General features: G+C 39.3%; 1 protein-coding gene across 2 annotated transcripts in view; it reads left to right on the top strand.

Moving 5' to 3' along the window:
* Window positions 1–27,314, top strand: part of ELOVL7 (ELOVL fatty acid elongase 7) — a 75,123-nt gene that overhangs the window by 33,149 nt on the left and 14,660 nt on the right. For both annotated transcript variants that reach the window (XM_065905390.1, XM_065905391.1), the window contains exons 2-3: window positions 14,915–14,993; window positions 24,242–24,432. In XM_065905390.1, the coding sequence (XP_065761462.1) occupies window positions 14,930–14,993; window positions 24,242–24,432 (255 nt within the window). In that variant the 5' untranslated portion in view covers window positions 14,915–14,929. The remainder of the gene's footprint in view (window positions 1–14,914; window positions 14,994–24,241; window positions 24,433–27,314) is intronic.

The raw sequence follows: 27,314 nt of genomic DNA, 5'->3' as shown, positions 1-27,314 counted from the left end.
CAGGATAATCCTGGACCTGCTTGTGGTCTTGACCTGGCTAAGTTTGTTTTGACATTTTGTGTCTCTTACGACACTGGAAAGCTGTGTGCTGCGGTGAATAGGCACAGACCAGAGTCCTGTTGAACTTTGAATACCTGCTCTGTAACAACTGTGTGATTAGGGACAAGTCTCTTAAGCCTCAGTTTCCTTATCTGTGACATTAAGATTGCTGTTGTTGTTCAGTCGCTAAGTCATGTCCAACTCATTGTGACCCTGTGCACTGTAGCCCACCAAGCTTCTCTGTCCTTCACTCTCTCCTGGAGTTTGCTTAAATTCGTCGGTGATTGACAAATTTGCTTAAATTCACCATTGGGTTGGTGATGCTTTCTAGCCGTCTCACTCTCTGCCTCCCCATTTAGATAATGATACCTTTTCCCTAGAGTTGATATGAGGGTTCAGTATTGAATAGATAATGTGAGTGAGATACCTAGCATAGGACTTGACCCAGAGCCCTTGATAAGTGGGCAATTGTTATTCTATGGATAACATGGGTAGCAGCTTACCCTACTCCTGTGCCTCAAGAAATAGAAGCAACAGTTGATTTCAGATACACCTAATTGTACTGCTAGTGGTAAGCTGGGTCAGCTCCCTTTCTTTATTAAAAACTCCCTGCAAATCTACTCTCAGAATCTGTTAACACTTCAGTTTTTGAGCAAAAACAACTGAGGTCTGATGAGATAGTTGATTGTCATTTGTGGTTTTGCTTCTTCCTTGGGAATTTCTGCTTAATCTTTAACCGACCCATTTCTAGATTTGCTTGCTTCTATTAACTCATTATTAAAAGGGCATTCCTTTCAGAAGCACCGGTTTTAAAAACTTTAATAAAAGCAGCTTTTTAATTGCAAAAATCCCTGATAATGAGGATTCCAGTTTGGCATGAGTTGATTAGGACAAAAGTGTTTCTGACCTTTGTCAGAGAAGTTGTTTTAACAGAACTTGTTGCCACCTTGCTTCTGAACCTCTTGGTTAATTTATGAAAGCAAAGGAACCGCTTTCATCTGAGACGCACTGTGGCAGAGTTCGCTCGGCAGGAAGTGCTTGTCCTTACAAATCTCATACATAGTGGTTCCAAGGGAGACCTTGGTGTTTTGTCTTACTTGTTTGTGCTTTATGGTGATTTCACGATTGGGTCAGTGTTTTCACCTGAGAGTAAGTCTGTACAGTGAGTAAATGTGACACACTTGCCCTTAAGGATTTTCATTATCCAGCCTCAATCTGTCCAGGCATTTAAGTTTGTTTTTTTTTTTTTTCATTTGTTTGTTTATTTTGGCTGCACTGGGTCTTCGTTGTTGCACATGGGGCTTTCTCTAGTTGTGATGAGCTGGGACTACTCTCCAGCTGTGGTGCCTGGGCTTCTTACCGCCGTGTCTTCTCTTGTTGCAGATCACGGCTCTAGGGCAGGCGGGCTTCAGTGATCGGGGCGCGCGGGCTCAGCGGCGGCAGCTCACGGACGCCAGGGTGCAGGCTCAGTAGCTGTGGCACTTGGGCTCAGCTGCTCCACAGCGTGTGGGGTCTTCCTGGACAAAGGGTCAAACTAGTGTCCCTTGCATTGCAAGGTGCATTCTTAACCACCGGATCACCAGGGAAGTCCTAACTTTGTCAAGTTGTATCTGCCTCTTCCCCACTTTACAAATCCTTGTGTGCTATACACCTAGACTAATGGTCTTTTAACAAGCATCCCCTAAGTTTCTAAGTCCGCATTTCTGTTAACAGAAAACATGTCATAGGAGCAAAACCAAACAGTTGACCACTTCTGAGGTTAAGACGGAGGAGAGAGGACAGGTGGAAAATAGCTTTCTGGAAAGAGAGAGAGAAAGAGAGAGATTTTAACCTTTAGAGTAGTAGGGAGTGATGAGAAGTGAATTTGAATGGGGAGGGCAGAATCAGATAATGGAGCTGAGAACTTGGGACTTGATATGATTTATAATGAGGAGTCACTATAGGTTCTTCAGAAGGGAGAAAATATATCACTAATAGGCTGATTTTTTTTTCTGGTACTAATACTACCCTAAACATGAATCTAAAAGAATTAAAAGTGGAGGCAGGAGTTGTCCTCACACAACTGCAGTAACACAAGGTGAAGTGGAGTTTGGGTTATTAGTGTGAAAAAGGCAGAGAAAGGTTTCATCTAATAAGAAAACTCAAAGTAACCTGTAGCAGTTTGCAAGTTAGAGGTGAAAGAATACAGTCAAAGATGAGTCTGGTGTTTTATATCAGAGAAAAATCAAGCCATTAACATTAACATTGGATAAAGAAACCAATTGGTAGAACATAGAAGTTGGGCAAGGTGAGTTTCTTTTGGAATTAGTTAGCACAGTGGAACGTCCAAGTTTATATTATGAGCAGTTGCAAAATAGTGGCTTCTGGCATCCATGGAAGGTTAGAGCAGAGTGTAGATTTGGAGGTCATTACCAAATGACTTATAGTAGGAATAAGAGCAGGTGGATAAAAAGACAGATTGCCCCACTGCAGGAATGTAAAGAAAGGAGCCTGCAGAACCAAATGAAAAAGAACTGACTGGTAGAAAGGCATGAGGTGGTTAGAAAAGTGCTGTGTTCTGAAAACCAAGGTCAGGGTTTCAGGAAGAAGCCAGAATTGTGGGATCGCAAGGAAATGAGTATAGGTAAGAACTCATGAAAAGCCTTTGGGTTTAGCGAAAGGGAACTCTCTTACCTTTTTGCATTGCACCTGTGGGTGAGGACACCTTTAAGCAAGAGGGACAGTTAACTGAGGATAGTCACATCCTTTAGTCCATGAAGCACCCTTTAGAGACAGTAGGATCCAGAATCTTCACCATGATGAATTACAGTATGTCAGATCTACTCAAGAACAGTCCCTCTCTCTTATCATATACCCAGCCCTTATTTTTTCTATTTGGCTTATAGTCCAGCATGGCCAGGGGCTTGTTGCTGGGGTTATTGATTTACCAACAGAGGCTTCAACCAGTTAAACTTTTCCCTGTCACAACACATGTCTTATGATGAAAATTAAATGTATACCAGATAATAAGTTTGGCTGTATTGTCAAACTTAGTGGCAAGGCTCATTTTGCTTCTCTGTGCTCCTCCCTTTCAAGTTTTTATTGTTCATATTTCTCATTTTTCCTTTTTTCTAGAACTTGTGTGAGATTAACATTGAGATTAGTTAAATAGAGAAGCATAACCAGAAGAGAGTAAAGGAGAGCTAGGGTTGTTCAAAGGGTAGGATGACATTCATGACTGGGAAGGGATTTTCAGACTAATGAAAAGAGACTGCATTGTTACTGTCCTCAGCCTTCCAAGGACTCCATGAATGAGGTTTGACTGAGATGTAAGATCAACACACTTGATCTTACATGCTGCTGCTGCTGCTGCTAAGTCGCTTCAGTCGTGTCCGATTCTGTGCGACCCCATAGACGGCAGCCCACCAGGCTCCCCTGTCCCTGGGATTCTCCAGGCAAGAACACTGGAGTGGGTTGCTCTTACATGAGTCAAGGTTATATTCCTAAATTTTATTTGGAGGAATCACAAACTCTCCACCTCAGAATTAGCTAAAGCTAATTTAGCATACTATATATATACTAAATATACATACTATACAATACATAATATTATTGTTGTTTAATTGCTCAGTTGTGTGTGACCCCACGGACTGTAACCTGCCAGGCTACTTTGTCCATGAATTTCCCAGGCAAGAATACTGGAGTGGATTGCTATTTCCTTCTCTAGGGGATCTTCCCGACCCAGGGATCAAACCTGCATTCCTGCATTGCAGGTGGATTCTTTACCACTGAGCCACCTGGGAAGCCCAAATAATAATATTTTTAAACATATATAATATAAATATAGAATATATATATATATATGTTATACTATAATTTAAATGTTCCTGTCTTCCTTTAAGCCATGAGAATTTCATTAAATGGTCACAATTCAAATGAGTGAAATACAAGTAATCAATTTATTTCTAGAGTTAAAAAGAGAAAAAAAAGTACAATTGACCTTTAATGAAAATAACATTCCTCAAGTTTTTCAGAATCAAATTCCATTAAAGGAAATCTTTTGAGAGATCAAGTATAACCTCTCAGAAAAAGGCAAAAGGCACAAGTAAATCCAATTAAACTGTAAGTAACTGAGAAGTTGACCTTGTCGTGTGAGTTATTTACAGATAAATATGCCTCATTTCCTTATACTTAAACTTAATTTGAAGTTAAGAACCTTGGACCTTCCTGCTAGCCAGCACAACAAAGTGTCGACATTAGCTCTGATCATTTACTTGATTGATTGATTGATTCATACCATGGACATTTATTTCTTGCCTTCCCTCCCCTGGTTTAGTTCTGTGTGAGATGTAAATTTGTACATGACACCCCTCTCACTACTCCAGGAGAACTTGCTAGAGTTTTAAGTGATGCAAGACATGTCTGCAGATAAAATGTAGTGTGACAACTACCAAATATAGAGGTACAGGTACAAGCAAGATTGAGAAGCAGAATAATTGACAATAGTGAAGCGTGAATGTCCAGTCTACCAGACAGAAAACCACCCATGAAAACTGACCTGGCTATCCCAATGCACCAGAGTCAAATATCAGTACTGGTTATGTATACTGTGCTGTAGGACTGCATATAATTTGGATAATTCCACAATGGATTCAGCTGAATAATAATGTATAAAGTGTTTTCACTCAGTTGTATTCGACTCTTTGCAATCATAAAAATAACAAGTGTGTGTCCAGCTCTATACTATCTATACTTATGGATTTATAGTGTGTTATCTGTATCCTCAGACTGTAGCAGAAGATAGCCCCAAATAGCAGACATGTAAGAGTCACTAGAAAGTCTTATATGGTGTTACAAAACATGCTTAACTTATCAATCATGTTTGCTTAAACAAACAAACAAAAAATCAAGATTAGTCTATCCTGAACACCAGGATGAGCAGAGGGCACTTCGATGGGTGGGCTCCCTGCTGGAGCTTCGGTTCCTACTTGAAATGCCACTGAAGAGTGACCTCTTCATCACAATTTAAGCAGATATTGTTTCTCAAAGCTAACCCCTCTTTTTTCCTTGTAGGTTAACAAGTCTTTTGCCTTTTTCAGCCTCATCCTTCCTCCCTCAAGCCATTGTTGTTCAGTTACTTAGTCACGTCCAACTCTTTGTGATGCCGTGGACTGCAGCACGCCAGGCTCCCTGTCTTTCCCAACCATTTCATCCTCTGTTGGCCCGCTCTTCTCCTGTCCTCAATCTTTCCCAGCATCAGAGTCTTTTCCAATGAGTCAACTCTTCACATCAGGTGGCCACAGTATTGGAGCTTCAGCTTCAGCATCAGTCCTTCCAATGATTATTCAGGGTTGATTTCCTTTAGAATTGACTGGTTTGATCTACTTTCTGTACTAGGGACTCTTGAGTCTTCTCCTGCACCATAACTCAAAGGCATCAATTCTTTGGTATTCAGCCTTCTTTATGGTCCAACTCTCATATCCTTTCATGACTACTGGAAAAACCATAGCTTTACTATACAGACCTTTGTTGGCAAAATGATGTCTTTGCTGTTTAATAAGCTGTCTAGGCTTGTCATAGCTTTCCTTCCAAGGAGCAAGCATCTTAATTTCATGGCTACAGTTACCACCCAGAGTGATTTTAGAGCCCAAGAAAATAAAATCTGTCACTGCTTCCACTTTTTCCCCATCAATTTGCCATCAAGTGACGAGACCAGATGCCATGATCTAAGTGTTTTGAACATTGAGTTTTAAGCCAGCTTTTTCACTTTCCTTTTTGCCCCTCATCAACAGTCTCTTTAGTTCCTCTTCTCTCTCTACCATTAGAGTAGTGTCATCTGTATATCTGAGGTTGATGATACTTCTCCCAGCAATCTTGATTCCAGCTTGGGATTCATCTAGCCTGGTATTTCACATGATGTACTCTGCATATAAGTTAAATCAATAGGATAACAATATACAGCCTTGCCGTGCTCCTTCCCCAATTTTGCATCAGTGCATTGTTCCATGTCCAGTTCTGACTGTTGATTCTTGGCCTGCATACAGGTTTCAGAGGAGACAGCCATGTGCTTCCCCAAATGTGCAGGGTGAGGATAAACAATATCAATTACCCTTTAGAAACCACTACACACCCAAACCTTTTTCAATGCTTCATTTAAATATGGAAATGTGATACAGTTCTGGGAGGAGGTGTTTAAGGGGCCTCTGAGAGCATTGGGAAAGCTTTTAAATCTCCTAAAGAGACACAAAGAAAAGACTCTTCTACTACTCTGGAAGAAGGTGTATGAGAATGTGATATTTGGAAGGACAATCACCATCTTTTTCCACAAAAATGACAAAGTAGATATGAACTAACTCAGAAGAAATTTTCCTACTTTTGGACTTCTTTTTCTATGTTCTATGTAACAGCTCCTACTGCTTAGCACTTTAAGTTGTGTTATTTCCAAGTGAAAGCATGATCCTTGATACTATAACATTCCCATTTGAAAAACAGAAATTAGGTGCTTAGTAAATTTGGTATTTGTGTTGATCAGTTTTGTTTGCCTAAAAGACATGTCTTATATTCTAATTTTCTGTAAGTTACTAAGACCTAAGATGTAGCAATAATTTCTCTTTACACAAATGCTTAAGAAACTTATTTCATCCTTGACATAGTTTAAACACCTTACATTTTGGGTGTATATGCTGACTGTAAGATGTTCCAGATTTCACATCTGTCGCAATTATTTTGAATCATCAGAGAAATTGTTTCCATTGTTGATTGCACTTCCTGTTCCTGCCCTTCTTGACCCAGATACATTATCATATCCAAGTGACATTCATTATTTAATCTTTTATGGTAAATCATGTATTTCTCATACTGTGGATATTGTCATGTCAGAGAACGGTTTATGCAGTATAAAGAAGCAGCTCTTTAGAAAAAAAAAAGTTCTTGGTGGGAGGGAAATTCAAGAGCAAGGGAGATATGTATATCTATGGCTGATTCATGTTGATGTATGGAAGAAACCAACACAGTAGTATAAAGCAATTATCTTTCAATTAAAAAGAAATAAAAGGAAAAAAAAAAAAATGTTCTCAAACCTGGCCCATCATCAGCGTCTCCCCAGACATACCAATCTTTCTCTAGGTAATTATGACAATCAACCAGGTCTGGCAACCTCTACTTTAAGGGGTAGAGAAGAGAGAAGTTAGTACTGACCTGATCCCATACATAAATGGTTTCAAATCTCTTTTGATAAAGTCAGCCATGTAAGAACAAAATCTCTCAGAAAGTTACAGAAAACTTGTATATCAAGCGAGTTGGAAGGAGTCCTTTGGTCTCCGTATCCTCTGTCTACATGGCCATCTCCTGAGATGTCCGGGGTCCTTCAGGTCTTTGAGCACTAGCCCGTATAGGTCTGCGTTGTTTCTAGCTAACACGACTCTGTCATTTTCTCCAGCTCTTCTGCAACACTTCCACGTCCACTGAGGGCACTCAGAAGACTTTATGCTTCCCTTTCACCACACAGGAGACACTCTCCATAGCTGCCTAAGGCCACGTCAGCCACCTGGTCCCTCTCTACCCAGGCAGCTGAGCCTGATCCCTCGCCTCTGTTTCTTTAATCCTACTTGGCATCTCACCTGGGCTTATTGGCCTTTTCCCTGAGATCTGCATGAATTGCTTTCCCTCTGACTCTCCCCTTTCCCAAGCCTGAAACATGCTCTTTCTGTGCTAGGAGGCATGGAAACTCCCAAGGTTTCCTTCCAAATCTCTTGTTTAGGCCCTTGAATTCTTCTGTATGGCTATGTACCTAAGATTTTATAACTCAGAATCTAGGATTAAACTTTCTGGTTTTTTGCCTTCTTTGTTGTGTTTCATTCCCAAGGCATTTGCATAATCTAGCTGATTAAGAAAATGCCAAAGAGAAACACAAATCTATATATGAAACATTAAAATAAAAAACAAACCCTGTATGGTAAGCGTAAGGAGTATGATGTGCTTTTTGCTTCTGCTCCGTGTGTGTGTGTATATATACGTATAATTGCAGTACACACACATATATAGTAATTAGCAAAATTGAAAATCTATCCTTTGAAATAATTTTTCACTGAGTCTGTTCACATTCTCAATTTACTTTATTTAAATTTGAATTCATAATAGATGACAAAGAGAAAAAGGATTTAAAATAATATGCTGGGGGCTTTCCTGATGGTCCAGTGGTTAAGAATCTGGGATTCCCCAAAGCAGGGGCCAAGGGTTTGATCCCTGGTCCAGGAAGTTCCCACATGCCGTGGAGCAAGTAAGCCCATGTGCCACAACTGCTCAGCCTGTGTACCGCAACTACTGAAGCCTACGTACCTAGAGTCCATGCTCTGCAACAAGAGAAGCCATTGCCATGCAGAGCCCAGGCACCACAACAAAGAGTAGCCCTAGCTTGCTGCAATTAGACAAAGTCCACATGCACCATCAAAGACCTAGCCCAGGCAAAAATAAATAAATAAATAAATCTTAAAAAAATATATGCTGGAAAATACACATCCCACATAGTCACCTCAGGCTACTATACATATATTCCACTAATATTACCATAGCCCTAAACATTTCTGGATTTATTCCTTTGCAGTTTACAAACTATAAGTTGAAAATGTTAGTAAATTATGATTAATCCCACCTCCACTTCCCCCATTCTAACTCCACTTATCAAGACGTACCTCAGCTTAATCCACTGACTTTTGAAACCATTCTTAACTTATGATTAGTTTTGGGCATGATTTTTAAAGCAGTAGACAATGACTTTTTTCTCTTAAAGCCAGTTAAATGAAATTCTGAAAAACTCTGATGTTGATTTGTAAGTTCAATTCAGTTCAGTTCAGTCGCTCAGTCGTGTCTGACTCTTTGCAACCCCATGAATCGTAAAGAAAAGCTCAAAAGCTGCTTTGAACAGCAGTATCACTGAAATGAATATATAATTGCTGAAGTGATTACCCTGAAGCATTTTATTTCAATGAAAAAATATTTGTAGTTTACTTTAAACCAGTCAGATGACTTTACACGCTAGGGGACATTTGATAACTTCTGGAAACCTTCTGATTGTCTCAGCTAGAGAAGGAGTGTTCTTGGCATTTGGTGAGCGGAGGCCAGGGTTGATGCTGAGGATCCTTCATTGCTCAGGACAGCTCCCCATAACTTGTTTGGCAAAAATGTCAATAAAGCTGAGGTTGAAAAACCTGGTTTAAAGAAACAAATGATCACTTTATAGTCTTTCTCACATTTTAATACACTTAAGAGTTTCTGATCCCCTTACCCCAGCCTCAGGCAGGTCAGATGTTTTGTTTTCACCCTGCTGCCCTATTTCCATTACAGACCTCTATCTCTCTGCTTGTACCTTCCTACAGGTCATTTCAGTTTATGTGTCCCTGAGCAGGGTCTGCAGCTAGCCAGATCTGTTCTTGCAGGTTTGTCCCTGATGTCTGACTTCTAAAGCAGAGATCAGTGGGGAGCCCAGGACCTCCCAAATATCTAAAGAGGAAGGGAAAACCATGTATCCTTTCTGGGATGACAAGCGTGCCCTGGGAAAGCCAGATGCTGACTTTATCCTCCTTTCCCTCAGGGAGAGTGTCCCAATATATTTTGCAAGGTTTGGATAAATCCCTATACATTAAGGTTCACCTGGAAGTGGTTGGCAAAGGTTTTCAATTTCTGGACTCCTGCCAGGTGCTTCCCACCATAGGCAACCCTAAGGTCACAGCCCCATCTGAGTGAATTTCAGAAAGAAGTCCTCAGCAGAGTGCTGCCTGTGAGTCCTGTTGGCAGATCGCAAAGTGATCAGATCCCTCAAATTCATTATGTGCCCTGGTGTTCATATTTTTGTGGCTTTGAAGAGTGTCCAGGTAAGCTCTTGGCAGCAGGTACATATATCACATTTGAACTTGAAATCTTTAATTTCAGGTCTAAAGAGGCTAGTCTTTTTGCCTTTTCATACTGTTCATGAGGTTCTCAAGGCAAGAATACTGAAGTGGTTTGCCTTTCCCTTCTCCAGCAGACCACTGTTTTGTCAGAAATCTCCACCGTGACACATTGTCTTGGGTGGCCCTGCACGGCATGGCTCATAGCTTCATTGAGTTACACAAGACTGTGATCTGTGTGATCATTTTGGTTAGTTTTCTGTGGTTGTGGTTTTCATTCTCAAGGCTGTGGGATTGTAGTTCTTACTTCTTCTCTCTGCCCTCCGGTGCATGAGGATAAGAGACTTGTGTAAGCTTCATGATGGGAGGGATTGGCTGTGAGGAAAACTGATGTTTTCGAATTGTGGTGCTAGAGAAGACTCTTAAGAGTCCCTTGGACAGCACAGAGATCAAATCTATTAATCCTAAAGGAAATCAACCCTAACTGTTCATTGGAAGAACTGATGCTGAAGTTGACGCTCTGATACTTTGGCCACCTGATGTGAAGAGCCGACTCATTAGAAAAGACCCCGATGCTGGGAAAGATTGAAGGCAGGAGGAGAAGGGGATGACAGAGGATGAGATGGTTGGGTGGCATCACCGACTCAATGGACATGAGTTTGAACAAGCTCCAGGGCATAGTGAAGGACAGGGAGGCCTGGCATGCTGCAGTCCATGGGGTTGCAGAGTCAAGACAGGACTTAGTGACTAAACGACAACAAAGGAGCTAGTCTAGGCAGATTAAATCTTTACTTCACCAAATGATCCAGTCATGAAGTGATACTGTCCACAACAAAGAGTGAAATTTATGGTTTGTTGCAGGTACTGGTCAATGAAATAGAAGCACCAGTTCCCCATCAGTAAGCTCCTGTTTACTCTCATCCTGACACACATATCCAAGGCCTTTGGAGAAGGGCTGAGCTCTGGCAAGGAGGCTTTTTCTCTTCCCTGATAGCACCTGCCTGTCTTTTCCACCTATTATGGAGGTGTGGTCATCTGTCCGTTGTGTCTGAGTTTTAAGTCTCTGCTTTACATGCATGAGAACCCTGACTATTCTGGCATCTCTAGACCTGAAATTTTATGCCACTGAGTATTTTAAATCAGTTATTAAGGCCCTAGATCTGCTATCAGCTATACCTTCACCACATAGAATACATTTCTCCCCATCTGAATGGTACATTCACTAAAAAATCAACAGTCTGTACTGAAGGGCGGGTGAGGAGGGTGTCTGGGTTAAGAGGGGGAAGGTATGCTTGGCTCTAGTCTGGGGGTAGCACTGTATTTACAGGACAACTCAGGCTGCCCCCAATTCATTTACTAATAACTTTCTAGACTAGACCCCACAATGTAATATTAGCACCGAGTCCATCACTGTGTCAGCTTAAAAGGAAATTCTCAGCAGTTTATTTAGTTCCAACAGGCTAAAGGGATCAGGTTTTCTTTTCACGCCCCATTTTTATACAATGATCCACGTTCCTTTTCCTCTGGTGAGTCCACAAGGGTTAAGGACTGTTGGATAGCAGGGTATCTACGAGCAAAGGATCAGTGAGAGAGTTCCACCCCAGTGAGCTGGAGCCACCAGGTCCCTTTTCTGTCTCTCCGGTCCTCCCTCACTTGGTGGTGGGTATCTACTTCTGCAGTTTCCCCCTCACAGACCTCTCCAGTATAAGTTACTCCTCTGATGACCTTCTCCCTCTTCCTCCATCTCAATCTTGCATTGTCTTTTAGATCAGAGAAACCAGCTCCGTTTGCTGCCTGTGAGTATTACTGACCTGCATTAGGCTGCTGTGGTCTCTTTGAGGCTTCATGCTTTAATGAGTGCTGGGGAGAGGAAGATGGCCTGTGTGGAATGAGTGGGGGAAGAAGAGGCAGGGCTTGCCCAGAAAAACAGCTTAATACTTTGAAATGTAAGTCCACCATATGCCCTATAAAATTAGAATCTTTCACTCTGATTCTGAATAATTTAAACAACGTTATTTTGGCAGTTTAATTAGGAGAACAGTGGGTCGAGGTCTGTTACATCAGTGGTTAAGGTGAGCGGGAAAGGAGCTTTTATCAGTGTCTAAAACATTTCTATCAAAACCACTGAAAAACATCAAGGGAAGAATCATGTATAATTTGTGACATACCAGCTCTAAAAATGAAAGTAGCAGCGTTTTCTCTAGATTTGTTCCATACACTTCCATTCAACTTGGCCAGATGCTTTCCATTTAAATCGGTACAACTTATCTCTACAAACGATAATATCTGACTTTGATTGAATGTTCATTCTTTATCAGATTCTGTGCTCTAAATTTCATATATATTGTCATATAAATTTCATAAATTTTATATATTATCTCATAAATTCCTCCAAACAATTCTATGAGTTTTTTTTTAAAAAATCTTAGTAGGTTGTAAATTGCCATTTTTCAGATAAGGAAATTGAACTTTAATTTTGCCCAGGGTCACATTAGCTAGTCAGTGGTGATATTCAAACCAAGGTCTTTGTGATCCCAAAGTTTCTGCTCCTACTCCCATTATCATACCTTTGGTATAGAAACAATCCACAGGAACACTGAGTCCAGGCTACTCTGGCAAAATCCTGGCATCCCCACAGCCAATCTTGGGTCTGAACTCAGCTTGAGGACACAGGATGTATCAGATCAGAGGTCATGCTGCGATACCATCCTGCATTTGGAGAGCTCCTCTGAAGTGGCCTTCCCAGGTGGCACAAGGGTAAAGAATCCACCTGACAAGGCAGGAAACACAGGTTTGATCCCTGGGTCAGGGAAGATGCCCTGGAGGAGGAAATGGCAACCCGCTCCAGTACTCTTGCCTGGAGAATCCCACAGACAGAAGAGCCTGGCTGTCTACAGTCTACAGGGTTGCAAAGAGTTGGACACAACTGAAGCAACTTAGCATGCTCTCTTTAATAGACATTTGGCTTGTTTCCAATCTTTTACTGACTGATACAATGAATAAGCTTGAATGTATGTCGTTGTGCATATGTGCATATATCTCTATAGGAGAAGTTTCTAGAAATAGGATTGTTGCTTTAAAAATATGGGTTTATATATATATATATATATATATATATATATATATATATATTTTTTTTTTTTTTTTTTTTTTACTGATAATGCCAAAGTGCCCTCACCAAGGGTAATACTAATTTGCACGGTCGCCAGCAATATGTGAGTTTTCCACAATCCTTCCAACAGAGGGAACACATTTTTGAATTGTGGAAAACTCTTACATTGCTGGTGGTGGTGCAAATTTTGGCTAATCTGACTGATAAAATGTTTGGACTTTAACCCATCCAATGCAATAAAATGCAGTATTATAGATTTTTCTTACTATGGTTAAAGTTAAGCACTTTCTGTATGCTTAAGAGCCGTTTGCACTTCCATTTCTGTGAAATTTGTCTGCTTTATTCTTGGCTTATAGGTGTTTTTTTTTAATCAGTTTCTAAGAATCCTTAATATATTAGGGAGAGTAGCACTTGTTTGTATTATGAATTGAACATATTTCTTTCTCTTTGTCATTTGCCTTTTTCCTTTTTTCTTCTTGATTTTCATATGGTTAAATTTATTAGTCTTCTTTTATGTCTTATGAACTTTTAAGTCAAATTTAAAAAGTTTTTCCTACTCCAAGATTATATAAGTGTCCTCCCTGTTGTCATCCAGTACTTTCATGGTTCTTTCAAAATTTTATTTAAATCTTTGATCTATGAATACTTGGAGTTTATCTTGGTTTATAGTATAATTTTTGTATCCAACTTTTTATTTTCAGATGACTCTCTAGTTGTACCACACCATTTACTCAACAACTGCTGGTAATTCAAGTGCCTACTGGTTTGAGGTGCACATATGTCATATACAAAATGTCTTTAAAAATATACATATATATTATAAACATAATATAAAATGGCTTTATCTTAGAATACCAGAATAAAGTCTAAATTTTTCTGTTGCAGACCTAGAGGATTTATTTTTTTTGTAAAATATACATAATGTGAAATTTACCATTTTAACCATTTTTAGCTTAAACCATATAAAGTTCAGTGGCATTAAGTATATTTGCATGTTTTGTGCAACCATCACCACCATCTACCTTCAGAACTTTTTCATCTTCCCACCATATGACTTGAAATCAAACATACTGGTCATTTTATGATGTATGGTGTATGCTGTTTTCAGAGATGTTAAAACTTGGGAAAGTGTATATCTTAGAGTTTATGAAATATGGTAGTAAATTCCCAAATGTTTTTGGTATGTTTCTTAGACGTTATATTCTGTGCCACTGGTTTGTCTCTTCATGTACTAATGTCACACTATTTTAATTACTGAAGATTCAAAATATCGTTTAATACACAATAGAGCTAGTTTTCCCTCACTGGTCTTCTTTTTCAGAAGACATTTTTTTCCAACTGTTTTTGTCTATCTGTTCAGATAAACTAGGCACCTTCTCTTTGGTTTTTGTAGATCTTCTTTTCCTCCCTCTGTGTACCTCTGTTTCATGTAAATTATATAAACTTGAATGCAAAAGAACTTCTTACACCTGAAGATCAGCTAAAAGTCTGAATCAGGGTATCTTTCCTGAAAGCTTTTCTTCTTGACTTTGTTCTGGGTTTTTACTTCAACATGGCCATGGGAGGCACAGTCCATTCCTGACCTATTTTGCTGCCATAAAAGGAAGATGGATGCTTCTATGACAGTTCTTAGAATCGCTTACTCCTTTTGTATCATCTGGTACATAGAATATCAGCCTTTTTAAGTGAATTAAGCATTGTCTTTATGATGAAAAGTCTTAAGTGATTGCAGTTGCATCAGGGTTTAATGTGGTTCACTAATGCATTTACCCTCAGTAGGTTTGTTGTTTTGCCAGTTATTCCTATTAAATTTTTAGCATATTTAATATTATATTACTAGAAACTTGGCTTTATTTGCATCCATAGATCATAAACCCATTTTTTTGTTGTTGTTTGTCAGTAAATCCTGTGGAAGATGGCCTTCAGTGATCTTACATCGAGGACCGTGCATCTTTATGATAATTGGATCAAAGATGCTGGTAAGTAACCAGATTTCCTAACTGTGGCTCATCCTTCCTTTTTTGGTCAGATTCTCGTACTTAGTAGGATCTCATTGAAACAGAATGAGAGACTTTGTGACTTAACACTCCCTTACAGACACCCCATATATTGACTTTTTCAAATTTTTATTTATTTGGCCACACTGGGTCTTAGTTGTGGCGTGTGGGATCTAGATCCCTGACCAGGAATTGAACCCGGGCACCCACATTGGGAATGAGGAGTCTTAGCCACTGGACCACCAGGGAAATCCCCCTGATTTTTATTTTAATTAGTGAAGAAGTATCAAAAATTTCATTGAAGATGTGTATAAAGATAGAGGTATTAATACATAGATGATGTTATAATATGATGTTTGTAATTGTGAAAATAGCTTTATATCCAGGGAAAGGAATTGGTCAATACATGGTGGTACATCATTCCAACTCAGTAGCCATTAGAAGTGATTTTAGAGGCACTATGCTCTTAGGCTTGATTCTGCCCTAATGCTCTAAAAGGAAATAACAGTTATCACCAATAGTGACTCTCTGTCCAGTAATAACTCTTGAGTGGGAAGGGCCACAGCCCCCAGGAGTGTATCAGAAAGAGGGGGCATTTGCTGGGGTAACCCCTGAGTAATTCTGAAATGCTGATCTTCTCCCATTGCCCATTAAATAAAAAAAAAATCAATGTTATTGAAAGACATTTAATGCCATAGTGAGTGGTTTAAAATTCTTAAATGCAAACAGGTTATAAAAGACCACCTGTATTTCATGTGTGCATGCTAGTGGCTCAGTCATGTCCAACTCTTTTGCAACCCCATGGACTGTAGCCTGCCAGGTTCCTCTGTCCATGGACGTTTCTAGGCAAACATACTAGAATGGATTGCCATTTTCTATTCCATTTGTGTGGTAGGATTATGGGTAATTTCTGTTTACTTTTCTGTGTCTGTCTACTAGATGTTTGGGGGTTTCTTGTTTTGTCTTTTGTTTGTTTGTTTGGCCACAGTATGCAGTATGAGGGATCTTAGTTCTCAGACCAGGAATTGAACCCTCGCCTTCTGCAGTGCACGTGTGAAGTCTTAACCACTAGACTGCAAGAGAAGTCCCTGTCTAGATGTTTTTAAACCACATCAATATGTGTTGCTTTTATAGCTGTTATAAAATGTTTTAAACGTAGCATTTTTAAAAGAATAGACAAAGAATCAGAACATTTCAGAGCTGAAATGGACTTAGATATCATCAAAGCTACCTCCTCATGTTGTTGTTCAGTAGGGTCTGACATTTTGTGACCCCGTAAACTGGAGCAAGCTAGGCTTCCCTGTCCTTCACTAACTCCCGGAATTTGCTCAAACTCATGTCCATTGAGTCAGTGGTGCCATCCAACCATCTCATCCTCTGTTGCTCCTTCTCCTTCTGCCCTCAGTATTTCCTAGCATCAGGGTCTTTTCAAATGAATCAGCTGTTCGCATCAGGTGGCCAAAGTATTGGAGCTTCAGCTTCAGCATCAGTCCTTCCAGTGAATATTCAGGGTTGATTTCCTTTAGGATTGACTGATTTGATCTCCTTGCTGTCCAAGGGACTCTCAAGAGTCTTCTCCAACACCATAGTTTGAAATTATCAGTTCTTCAGCACTCAGCCTTCTTTGTGGTCCAACTCTCACATCTGCACATGACTACTGGAAAAACCATAGCTTTGGCTGTATGGACCTTCCCAACATTATGATCATTTGTCGGCAGAAAGATCAGAACATACATTTTCTGGTTATGATTAGTACTCTGGTATTTCACATTTGAATTCCTTTCCACATATTCACCACCATCACCACTTTAGATTACTTTGTTACCTATCACTTAGAAATCACATATTCACGAAATTCAGGAGGAAAAAGTGTCGCTTCTTGCTACCTAGCTCAGTTGAAATTATATTTCTGTTATATCAGCAAAGATACAGTGTTTCATGGTTGCTATCTTTCTCAGTGGGCTTTCTAAATGATTCAGTGGTGAAGAACCCACCAGTAATGCCGGAGACCCAGGTTTGATCACTGGGTTGGGAAAAAGTCCCCTGGAGAAGGAAGTGGCAACCCACTCCAGTATTCTTGCCTAGGAAATCCCACTGAAAAAAGAGATGGGTGGGCTACAGTCCTTGGGGTCTTAAGAGTCAGGCACAATTTAGCAATTCAACAACAACAAATCTTTCTCAGTAGATTACTAAAAACCAATCTTATGTCACTGAAAAAGGTCCTATAGTTTTGCCCCTGAAGAATGCAAAGGACCTAACTATAAAGGGTCCCATAAGTAGAGAAGTTTCACTCTGGTGAATGGAGAGTGAAGGGAATTTTTATTTATATATTTAATTTTTTCTTATTTTTCAGCTTATGTAATGATACAGAGAATATATAGATTTCTTTAAAGATCATCTTTCTCTGAAGATTTACAGTTGTTCTCATAAATTCAGTATTTAATTTAAATACTATTTTTTGTCTGTTGTAATGGGTTTTATTTATTTATTTAAAAATATGAATATTTTAATTCATTTTCAAGGTAGAGATGTAACTTGCTACCTGAACTCTCATGATTTAACCTTGGGAACCAAGTAGATTTGGGTAATGTTTTGAAATAGACATGTTTGGAAGAACAGATCACTTGCTATCCAATTCTTGCTACTCATTATCCCCATTGTAAGAACCCAAGAGATTCAATTAATCAATATCCTAATTCACGAGGCAAATAGATTTAGGTGATGATAAATATCTATATAGTGCTCAAAGTATAAAATGTTTTAAGATGAACTACTTCTGAATTCCACTTCCAATTTTATTCATGGGTCAACTCTTTATTTTTATTATGAATACTTACATTGAAAATATGAGTAGTATTAGGTCAGAAAAGGGAGTGAAAGAGGTGAGAAGTGGTTCGGGATAGACAAGGCAAGTCCTGGAGGCAGTGTTGCAAACAGTGCGAGGAGGATGAGAGGAAGAGGCAGGTGATGCTACTGATCTGAAGCGATGCTAATTTAAAGTCTTGAGAGAGGAGGGAAGGTATGGAGATGTGTGGTGAGAAAACCTAGATTTAAGTTCTGCCACTATTGTGAACCAGCATGGTGATCTTACACAAATTATTTACTGTCTGTGAGCCTCAGTTTCCTTGTTAGCAAAAGAGAGTTGAGACTGGTGTCCGCCGGCTACCAGATAATACACATGAAAGTGTTAGTCACTCAGTCGTGTCTGACTCTTTGTGACTGTGTAGCCCGCCAGTTTCCTCTGTCCATGGAATTGTCTAGGCAAGAATGCTGGTGTAGATTGCCATTCCCCAATATGCGTGAAAGTGCTATGTTATTTAGGAAGTATCTCAACAGAAACAGTGGTGGTGGTTGATGACTTATAGTGCATTTCTATGTTCAAATACTTTTAATATAGCATATCTTCTTTTTTTTTAAGTTTTTTCATTCTTTTTCCTGTCGAAATCTAGGAGGTTTAAAATGGTTTATGTTGAGATGTATAACTTTATGAGAATACTGTTGGGTGTAACAAGAGGGTTTTTTTTTTTTTGCTCTGTGGAGTGTGGTATTGATCTCTGAGAACCATTAGGAATCATTTTTGGGCATCTTAGTTCTGTTTTACTTTGCCTACCCTTCAAAGGCCTAAGGCCATGATCAAGTGCCAAGAATTTCAAGTGTATTCTTGGCTTTGGCCCTAATTCTGAATAGACTTCGGGAAACTTACTGATACTCGTTGGCTTTCTGATTGTTAGAGAAGTAGGAGGCAGGCATAGTTATTTCATGTGGAAAATTCCACAGCTACAGAATTTTAAAATGCTTTAATGAATACTTAAGCTATAAGAGGATTTATAATGTTTTGATGTTTAAAAGGCAACTTTCCTTGTGCTTGAATAGTAATGATGATGACCTTTCAGACTCAGAGTGATCTTTTTGCAAGAAGACAGAAAATCTGCTGCCACTCTGACTCTCTAGTACTTCACAAAGTACCAGAGGTACATGTTTGTTTCTCCTTCCAGCTTCTTCATCTTATTGGCACTTAGAATTTTAAAGGGTGTACCCTTTGAGCTAGTACTGCTACTTAAAAAGAGAACACACTCTTAAAAGTGGTTGATGGAAAAGCTCATTAATATTCTATGTATGTGACCCTTGTACTCCTCTGTACTCACTCTCCAGAAGGCTCTTAGAAAAGCATTACAGGGCTAGGAATAAGTCAGAACTTCAGAACTGAGGTATGGACTCTCAGACAGCCTGCCCCTCCATCCTCTGCCTTTATCTGCTGATAGTACTTAAACCCAACTCTGATGCTAAATAGAAGGTACATGAAACTCTCCCTCCCTTATCCGCCTTTCGTCTCTAAAGAAAATAGAGCACACTTCACCCCAGAACATTTGCAATTTGTGAGATCATAGACTGAGGCAGAATTACCTTTAAATATTGTCTAGCAGCTCTCTCTACACCTCTTTATCGAGCCACCAGCCCCATCTGACTTGTAGATGTCTCATCAGTGGGAGCCCCCTGCCTCACATGAAAGTGGGCTCCCTATTTGGAAAGGTATCTGCCAAGAGAGAAGGCAGGAAAAATGAGCAGTTATCAGAGTCATGGACATATTAAAGACTATTTGCTCAGTAGGGAGAGCTAATTTATGCAAAGGAATAATCTGAGCAAAGCTTTACTTCTAGAAAGTAAATTTGGTAGTTATATAGAAGATAAGATGGTGGCAGATTGGGTCAGGAGACAAAGAAACCACATGAAATTACCGCAGAGCACCTAGCAGTGGGGTACTGAGGGCCTCGGTGTTGCTGAAGGAAGCATTGAGCTCTTGGTTTATAACATTGATGGAACGTTCATCATGGTCATCTCAGCAGTTTGTTTCAAAATATGAATGCCTGGGGAATTCCTTTGGAGGTCCAGTGGTTAGGACTCTGATTCCACTGCAGGGGTACAAAACCAAGATCTGCTGAAATAATAGTAGCAATGCTTACTGAGCATTTAAGTTGTACCAGGCTCCATATTTGTAATAACTCACTGAATCCTCTCTGAGATATGTGTTGTTTTGCACCCAGTTCACAGATGAGGAAACTAAGCACAGAGAAGTTAAGTCAGTGACCCCAGGTCACACAATGAGTCCGTTGGAGGGCCAGGATCAGTGCAGGCTGAGAAAGGATTAAAAAGCTGGGTGGTTTGTTCTGTTGTTTGCTTTGAAAATAGTATGAAATTAAATGAACTAGCTTTTCCTCAAAGATAAGATTTTTTTAAAAATCTGCAGAACTTGAAAGGCACACTCAGGATTTTTCTTTTTTTAAAGTATGTGCTTATAATGTTAAATTGCAGGAAACATGATTTATTTAAATATTATTTCCTTCTGCTTCCTGAGCCAGCCCAGCATGCTTTTCCTGGCTTTTTGTTTTTCCTACTGCTACCAGCGGAAGAACAGAAATATGGTATCATTTGATACCCCATCTCACTACCTTCACCATCACCCTGCTGTCACTGAACTAATAAAAGAATGAAATAAAATATCTCTAATTCAGAAATTCCTTTACTGACAAAAGCAAAAATCAAAAAACTAGTTTTCAACCATGCCTATGATGTCCATTCATAACAGAAACATTTAAAATTTCTTAAAAATAAAAATAAAAATCACCCGTGTTGTCACCATCCAACAGTAATAATGTTAACATTCTTCTAGAAGCCTTCTTTTAGTACTGGTTTTATGTGTTTATTTCATTGGAGATAAAAGCTAGACATATTAATATGGTTTATGTTCATATATTTAAGGTTTAGACTACTCACTGATGGAAAAAAAATCCATCAAAGTTTTGATCATTTCTAAAACCACAATGAGATATCATCTCACACTTGTCAGAATGGTACTCATCAAAAAGAGAAAAAGTAACAAATGTTGGCGAGAATTTGGAGAAAAGGGAACCCTCATGCATAGTTGGAGGGAATGTAAATTGGTGCAGCCATTACGGAAAACAGTATGGAGGTTTTCCAAAACCTAAAAATAGAATTACTATATGACCCAGCAATTCTACTCCTGGGTATATATCTGGGGAAAAAAAGCAAAAACACTAATTCAAAAAGGTACCTGTTCACAGCAGGATTATTTATAATTGCCAAGTTATGGAAATAACATAAGTGCTCATCAACAGATGAATGGATAAAGAAGATGTGGTGTGTACACACACACACATACACACGCGCACACACACACACTGGAATACTACTCAGCTATTAAAAAAAACACATTTTTGCCATTTGCAGTAACATGGGTGAACTTTAAAGGCATTATGATAAATGAAATGTCAGAGAAAGACAAATACTATATGATATAGCATATGTGGAATCAAAAAATACAACAAACTAGTGAGTATAACAAAAAAGAACCAGATTCACAGATACAGAGAATAAACTGGTGGTTGCCAGTGAAGAGGAAGGAGAGGGGGAACATGGGGTGGGAGAGTCAGAGGTACAAATTACTCAGTGTAAGATCAACGACAAAGATGTACAGTGCAGGGAGTATGGCCTGTATTTTGTAGTAATTGTAGATGGAGCTTAACCTTTAAAAGTTGTGTTTTTTAAAAAAGTGTGATCTGTTCCAGTTCTGTCCTTTGGTCCCCAGTTCTGTGACAGTTTTCCTTACTGAAACTTTCCTGGTGAGTTGCTAGACTGTGGCTGGCATTCCTTATAGCCTTTTTAATTGCATATAGTACCCAGATATCCTGGGAAACTTGTTATAGGAAAGGCAGGGAATAAATTGAAGTACACAGGGATGTGTGCTAACTGCATCGCTGATTTCACAGCTTTTCCTGATTTAAAATGGTGACATCTTACTATGAAAACAATTTTTTTAATTTTGAGAACTTTATATTTTTTTGTGTTCTTTTGAATGTCTTTGGGCAACGTTTGTTGAACGTTTGTTTTGCACACGATACTTTACTGAAATTCTTCCTACTAAGAGCATCAATCCAGGGGTACTTTTAAGCCCACATTTTACTTTCCTTGTCTGCCGCATTTGTTACCTTGATTCCTTCCAGAAGTTCACTCTTCCTCTGGCTTCAGGATATCACACTCTTGTGGTTTTTTTCTCCCTTTTTGCCTGCTCCTTCTCAGTCCTCTCCTCCTTTGAATGTTGAGTCCTCCAGAGTCAACATTGGCCACTTGCCAATGACTTTGGCCACTTGCTCTACTTACTCTGCTCACTTTTCCTAAGCCAGTATCTGAACAACAACAACAAGAAACTCAAATGTTTTTCTTCACTTCCACCTCTCATTCCCCGTGATTAAATGATTTATGAAATTTTATGTTTTCTACCTCCTTACTATATGTCAAAATGATTGATCCTATTGATATTCTCCTATTACTACCTAATTTTTAGTAGTTTCACTTATGAATTCATTTTCAGAAAGGGCTGTCTTTCTTAAATGGTGTTCCACACAGTGTTGATTCCACAAGATGTTAAATAGTATCCTATTGATGCAAAAAATCAGGGCTCCATGGCCAAGTAAGTTTGAGGAATGCTGCATACCACCATTCTCATCTTGACAATTCAAAACAAACATGAACCACTAAGAAATTCTGCTGAAAAGTATTTTGTTTGCTTAACTTAGCATTTCTAGCAGACTTTTCCTACTTTTTGGGGTGGTAGTTTAGTCGCTAAGTCATATTGTAACCCCATGGACTATAGCGTGCCACGTTGTCCTGTCCATGGGATTTCTCAGGCAAGAGTACTAGAGTGGCTTGCCAATTCCTACTCCAGGGGATCTTCCTCACCCAGGAATCAAACCCGAATGTCTGCATTGCAGGCAATTTCTTTACCGCTGAATTTAAAGAATTCTTTAATATCTTCCTTGTATTTCATAGTTTGGGACATGCTTCGGTAGGATACAAGGTAAGGCACAAACTCATTTTTCTCCCAAGTAGCCAGTTTTCCTTTTTAATGAATTATCTCTCCCTTTCTTCTTGCTTATGTGGCTTTCTTTATTGTATATTAAATTCCTAACTATCTGAGGTCCATCTTAGAGCTGACTTTTAGCTTATTATTTTGAGATAAGGCATCTGTCAGTTTTTCTGAAGGAAGCCCATTTGAGTGTAGAATAAATCAACTTTAATTACTGCAGACATGCCCCAGTATATCTGAGTATCAAATGTGAGCTTTCCAGCAATAAAACTGAGGCCAAGTGAGTCATCAATCATGGAGTCTATTGAAGAAATTTTTGCATTGGGTAAGAAGTCAGACTTGAAGGGATAGTCAACTTTTTTTGGTAATTAGCTACACCATCAGCAGTTTCAATGGGCAAGGGCTGTATTCCCCCCACCCGTCCTTTCCAATTAACAAAAGTGGTATTTAGCAACCTAGTGTTAAAGACTCGATTTTGAATCAGACACACTTGGAAATTTGCCCACACATATTTTCCTTTATAATATTCTGGCTTCATGAAACAATTTTGTAAAATTACACCCAAACTACTTAAGATTATGGAATTAATCACATTTCATCTTGAGTTGCAGCTTTTTAATTAATCTAATTCTCATAGCCTGGAACTAGCAGTAATCATGTGAATTTCTTCTTTACATGATTGTGAGGCTAAAACTTTTCTGTTTTTCTGTTTTAAATATCAGATGGGTTAGCCCACATTCTGGACACCTAGAACCCACAGTTCAGATACTTAAATGATGCTAAAGTCCCTTTCAATTGAATAATACAGTACACGGAAAACTTTTCCCATTTTCTTGGGGAATGGAGAAAGTTAACAAACAGTAAGCTCAAACATATTTATATATATGAAAGAATGTCTGGGTGGAGAAACTCTACTATGTTACTAGTGGTTATAGATGGATGATACGATTTTTCCATGGACTTGCTCTCCTGCCCTGTGGCTTCTGGTTGGGTTCAGCTAATGGATAGGGAGGAGGGTGAGGTTAGGGTATTGATTTCCCTGGCCCCTTATTTGCAGGATTGCTGAATCCCTCCACTGCAGGACATGGCTCCTTAGCAGAAGGGCTTCTCCATGTGCCTCTCTCCTGAGCTCTGGTGACCACTACCTCCCTTTGCCCCTCGAGCCTCACTGTTTATAGCTCCGTCCCAATCCCTCGTGATTTCCCTTGACACATCCTGAAGATAGTAGTCATCACTGACCAAAAAGTTCCCTGACAGCATTAGGATCTAGGTGCTCATTAAAATGCTGGTTACTGTCAGTTACCACGTAGCTAAATGTCTGTGCGCTTACATCTTGTTTTTCTCTTAGATCCTAGAGTTGAAGACTGGCTCCTCATGTCCTCACCTCTGCCACAAACCATCATCCTAGGATTCTATGTCTATTTTGTCACGTCCCTGGGACCAAAGCTCATGGAGAATCGAAAGCCTTTTGAACTCAAGAAAACGATGATAATGTACAATTTTTTCCTAGTACTCTTTTCTGTGTATATGTTTTATGAGGCAAGTATCTTCAGTATTCCTAATGGGAGAATTTTACCTGAGTCTTTCTGTTTGTCTGTCATGATGTTTCTTGATATGACTTTAAGGGTAACTCTCCAAGATTTAAGAAATTTCAGAAACTTAGCTCACTAGAGCAGGTATTTTCACCCTCCCCAAAAATATTGTTTTCTATAGACCAGATATTGAACTTCTTAAAGGATCTTGGTATAGGCTACCTCGCAGATAGTGAAAAAAATTAACATTAAGTCCAGGGACTCACATGCAGTTAGCCATAAAAGATGATTGAATCCATAAATGTTCAACTTTAAGGAAACTCATCGTTGGAGAAATTAGATACAGTCAAGATAGTGTATTGCCTAGAAAACTCCATAGATAGAGGAGCCTGACAGGCTACAGGCCAGGGGATCACAAGAGAGTCGGACACAACTTAGTGACTAAACAACAACAACAACAAAGATAGTGTAGCTGGTAAGTGGAGGGCTGATATTTGAGTCCAGGTCTATCTGACAGCAGAGCTCATTCTGATTCTAATGAGTTGTCATCATCATGGTAGGGAATTTGGGGTTCAGAATGTATACACACCCTGATGACCTGTTAGGTGATAGACTGGTTTGGTTTAGCTGGATTTTGGGGGGGGGACAGAGAACTTAGACTCCTACAAGGCAGTAGGTGAGGCAAGCTGTCCCTTCCTTGTCAATAAGAGAGGTGAGGAATTTCCAGGACCAAAAGCAGACTCATGAATTCTCTCTTTCTCCCTTCTGCTAATTGCAAATCTCAGCCACGCTCCCTTCTCTGCTTTTCTGGGATTCCTTGCTTCTCTTTCAGTGCTGTCTGGCTTCCTCGTCTTCTACTCCTAATCCACTTTCTCTGCAGCACAGCCTGTGCTTCCTCATTCCCAGGACCCAGGAGGACCTAGCTTGCCTCTCCATCCTCTCCAGACATCATGGCCTCTGCACATGCCTTTCTCCAGCCTGATTGTTGCTATGGATTCACCTGACTAGCTCACCTTAAATCTGCTCTGGCGTCATTTCTCACAGGCCTTTCTGAAGTCCAAACTTACTTTGCTGCCTTCTACTTTATTTCCAAAATTAACTCACAGGTCATCTTACTGTTCTTTCTGGAGCATCAGCAACTGAAAGGGAGGGAGTAATGGAATAGAGATGTGGGTGGAGGGGGTGGCAGAAAAATACATGCTTTTGGCAAGTTATTAGAGATAGAATATAACCTACTATAGGACAGACCCAGAAGTACTAAGAACAGACCTGGAAGCCAGGAGACCAGGGACTAGTTAGTCCCTGTTATACTACTAACTAGCTACCTGATTTTTAACTAATCATTTAATTTCTGTGGGCCTCAGTTCTCATTATATAGAGTCAGGATTTACCTTGTCTCTCAGATCCTTTTATGCTCTGGTTTCTAATTGTGTCATTGAATGTGGTGTCTCCAAATATATTTCTCTGGAAGGAATCCAATTATAACCAGTAAGTTTTGGTTTCAGCTTTAGAAATTACAACATAAAAGGTCTGAGAATGTCTGAATCTGAGAGTTTCTATCCCCTGTTAACCAGTAATACCTGAGTAACTTATATGCCAGTTTGGAGATTTATTACCTACCAAATATAAATGGTTACTCTTCCCTTGTGAAAGCCTAAAATATAGACATATATGTCAAAAGCTCTGCAGACTTTTGGAATGTTCTTAAAGTTAATATCAGGAGAGTTCTGCTTTCTGTTTAATCAAAGGTTTTTGACAGCTGAGCAGTTTGTCAGCTCCAGGACACATCCACGTTTATTGGGTGGAGCACAATTGCATTTAGTCTACATCCTCCACGAAGGATGTTAGGGCAAATATGAACAAGGTGAAAGGAAGTACATCAGACTAAAGGAACCCACATGCCTCACTTTATAGTGATGGCTTGAATGTGCTAATTACTTGGCAAAAGTTGAATAATAAAGAGAGACCAGCAGAGGCCCCACAGATGGTCACATCACAGAGCTTCTCCTATTCATCGCAGTGCTTGTTTGGAGTAGCGAATCAGTCAACCCCATCTAAATGAATGGAGTTAGCATGTTACCTGAGTCAGTCAGAAGTGAGTGCGAGAGAGTATGAAGACTCTCACTGACAGATCAGGACTTTGTAAAACAGATTTAACTATTTCAGTACTTCATTGCTTTGTTCATTTGAAAAAATTTATTGACATGTCTTTGTAAGATATTTTTTCATCCATGAAATCTGTTTTTATGCTTTTCTGAATCTTAATTTTTAAGATTTCATAATTTGCCAAGTTGATAGTGTGATTATATTGCAAGTCAAGCTAGGAGCTAGTTATCAGAAAAGGATAGTGTTTTTAAATACTATGGTCTAAATGGTTTTTCTTTCTCCTTCATTTCTTTTCACCATTAAAATGTCATTCTGATTTTGCCTCCTAAACTTTTGCCTATAGAAGTTAACTTACTGTAAAGTTGTCATTTCAGCTTTAATAGTATTTAAAAGTACAGACTTAAAATGTAATGGAATAGAAAATGGTATAATCCTTATGCTGGGAAGGAAGTCATCTTTCTTAGGGAAGATGCTGGCTTTTGTGAGAACAGGATGCCAGAGAAGAAACTGGTCATATTGTTAGAGCCCTAACTTAAGCCAACCACTTAATATAGATATTAATTTAAAATTAGAGCCCTTAGCTTTTCATTTTCAGATACTGTTTTAAAAGGAGACCTTCCTACCACTAGACTGAAAGCATATCAATGTAATCTTTGAGTTATAGTCCAGACTTAACAATAGGCCTTTTCTTCTCACCACTGGCCTAAAGTCACTTCGTGGGTGTGTTGGAATTAAGGCTTGCCAGATTGTATTCTCTTGTTAATATTTTTGTCTCTTACTTGT

The sequence above is a fragment of the Muntiacus reevesi genome, chromosome 14 (genome assembly GCF_963930625.1).
Source record: "Muntiacus reevesi chromosome 14, mMunRee1.1, whole genome shotgun sequence".
In the NCBI taxonomy this organism is placed as follows: domain Eukaryota; kingdom Metazoa; phylum Chordata; class Mammalia; order Artiodactyla; family Cervidae; genus Muntiacus; species Muntiacus reevesi.
Note: the sequence above shows the minus strand (reverse complement) of the source record. Positions and strands in the feature narration are given on the sequence as shown.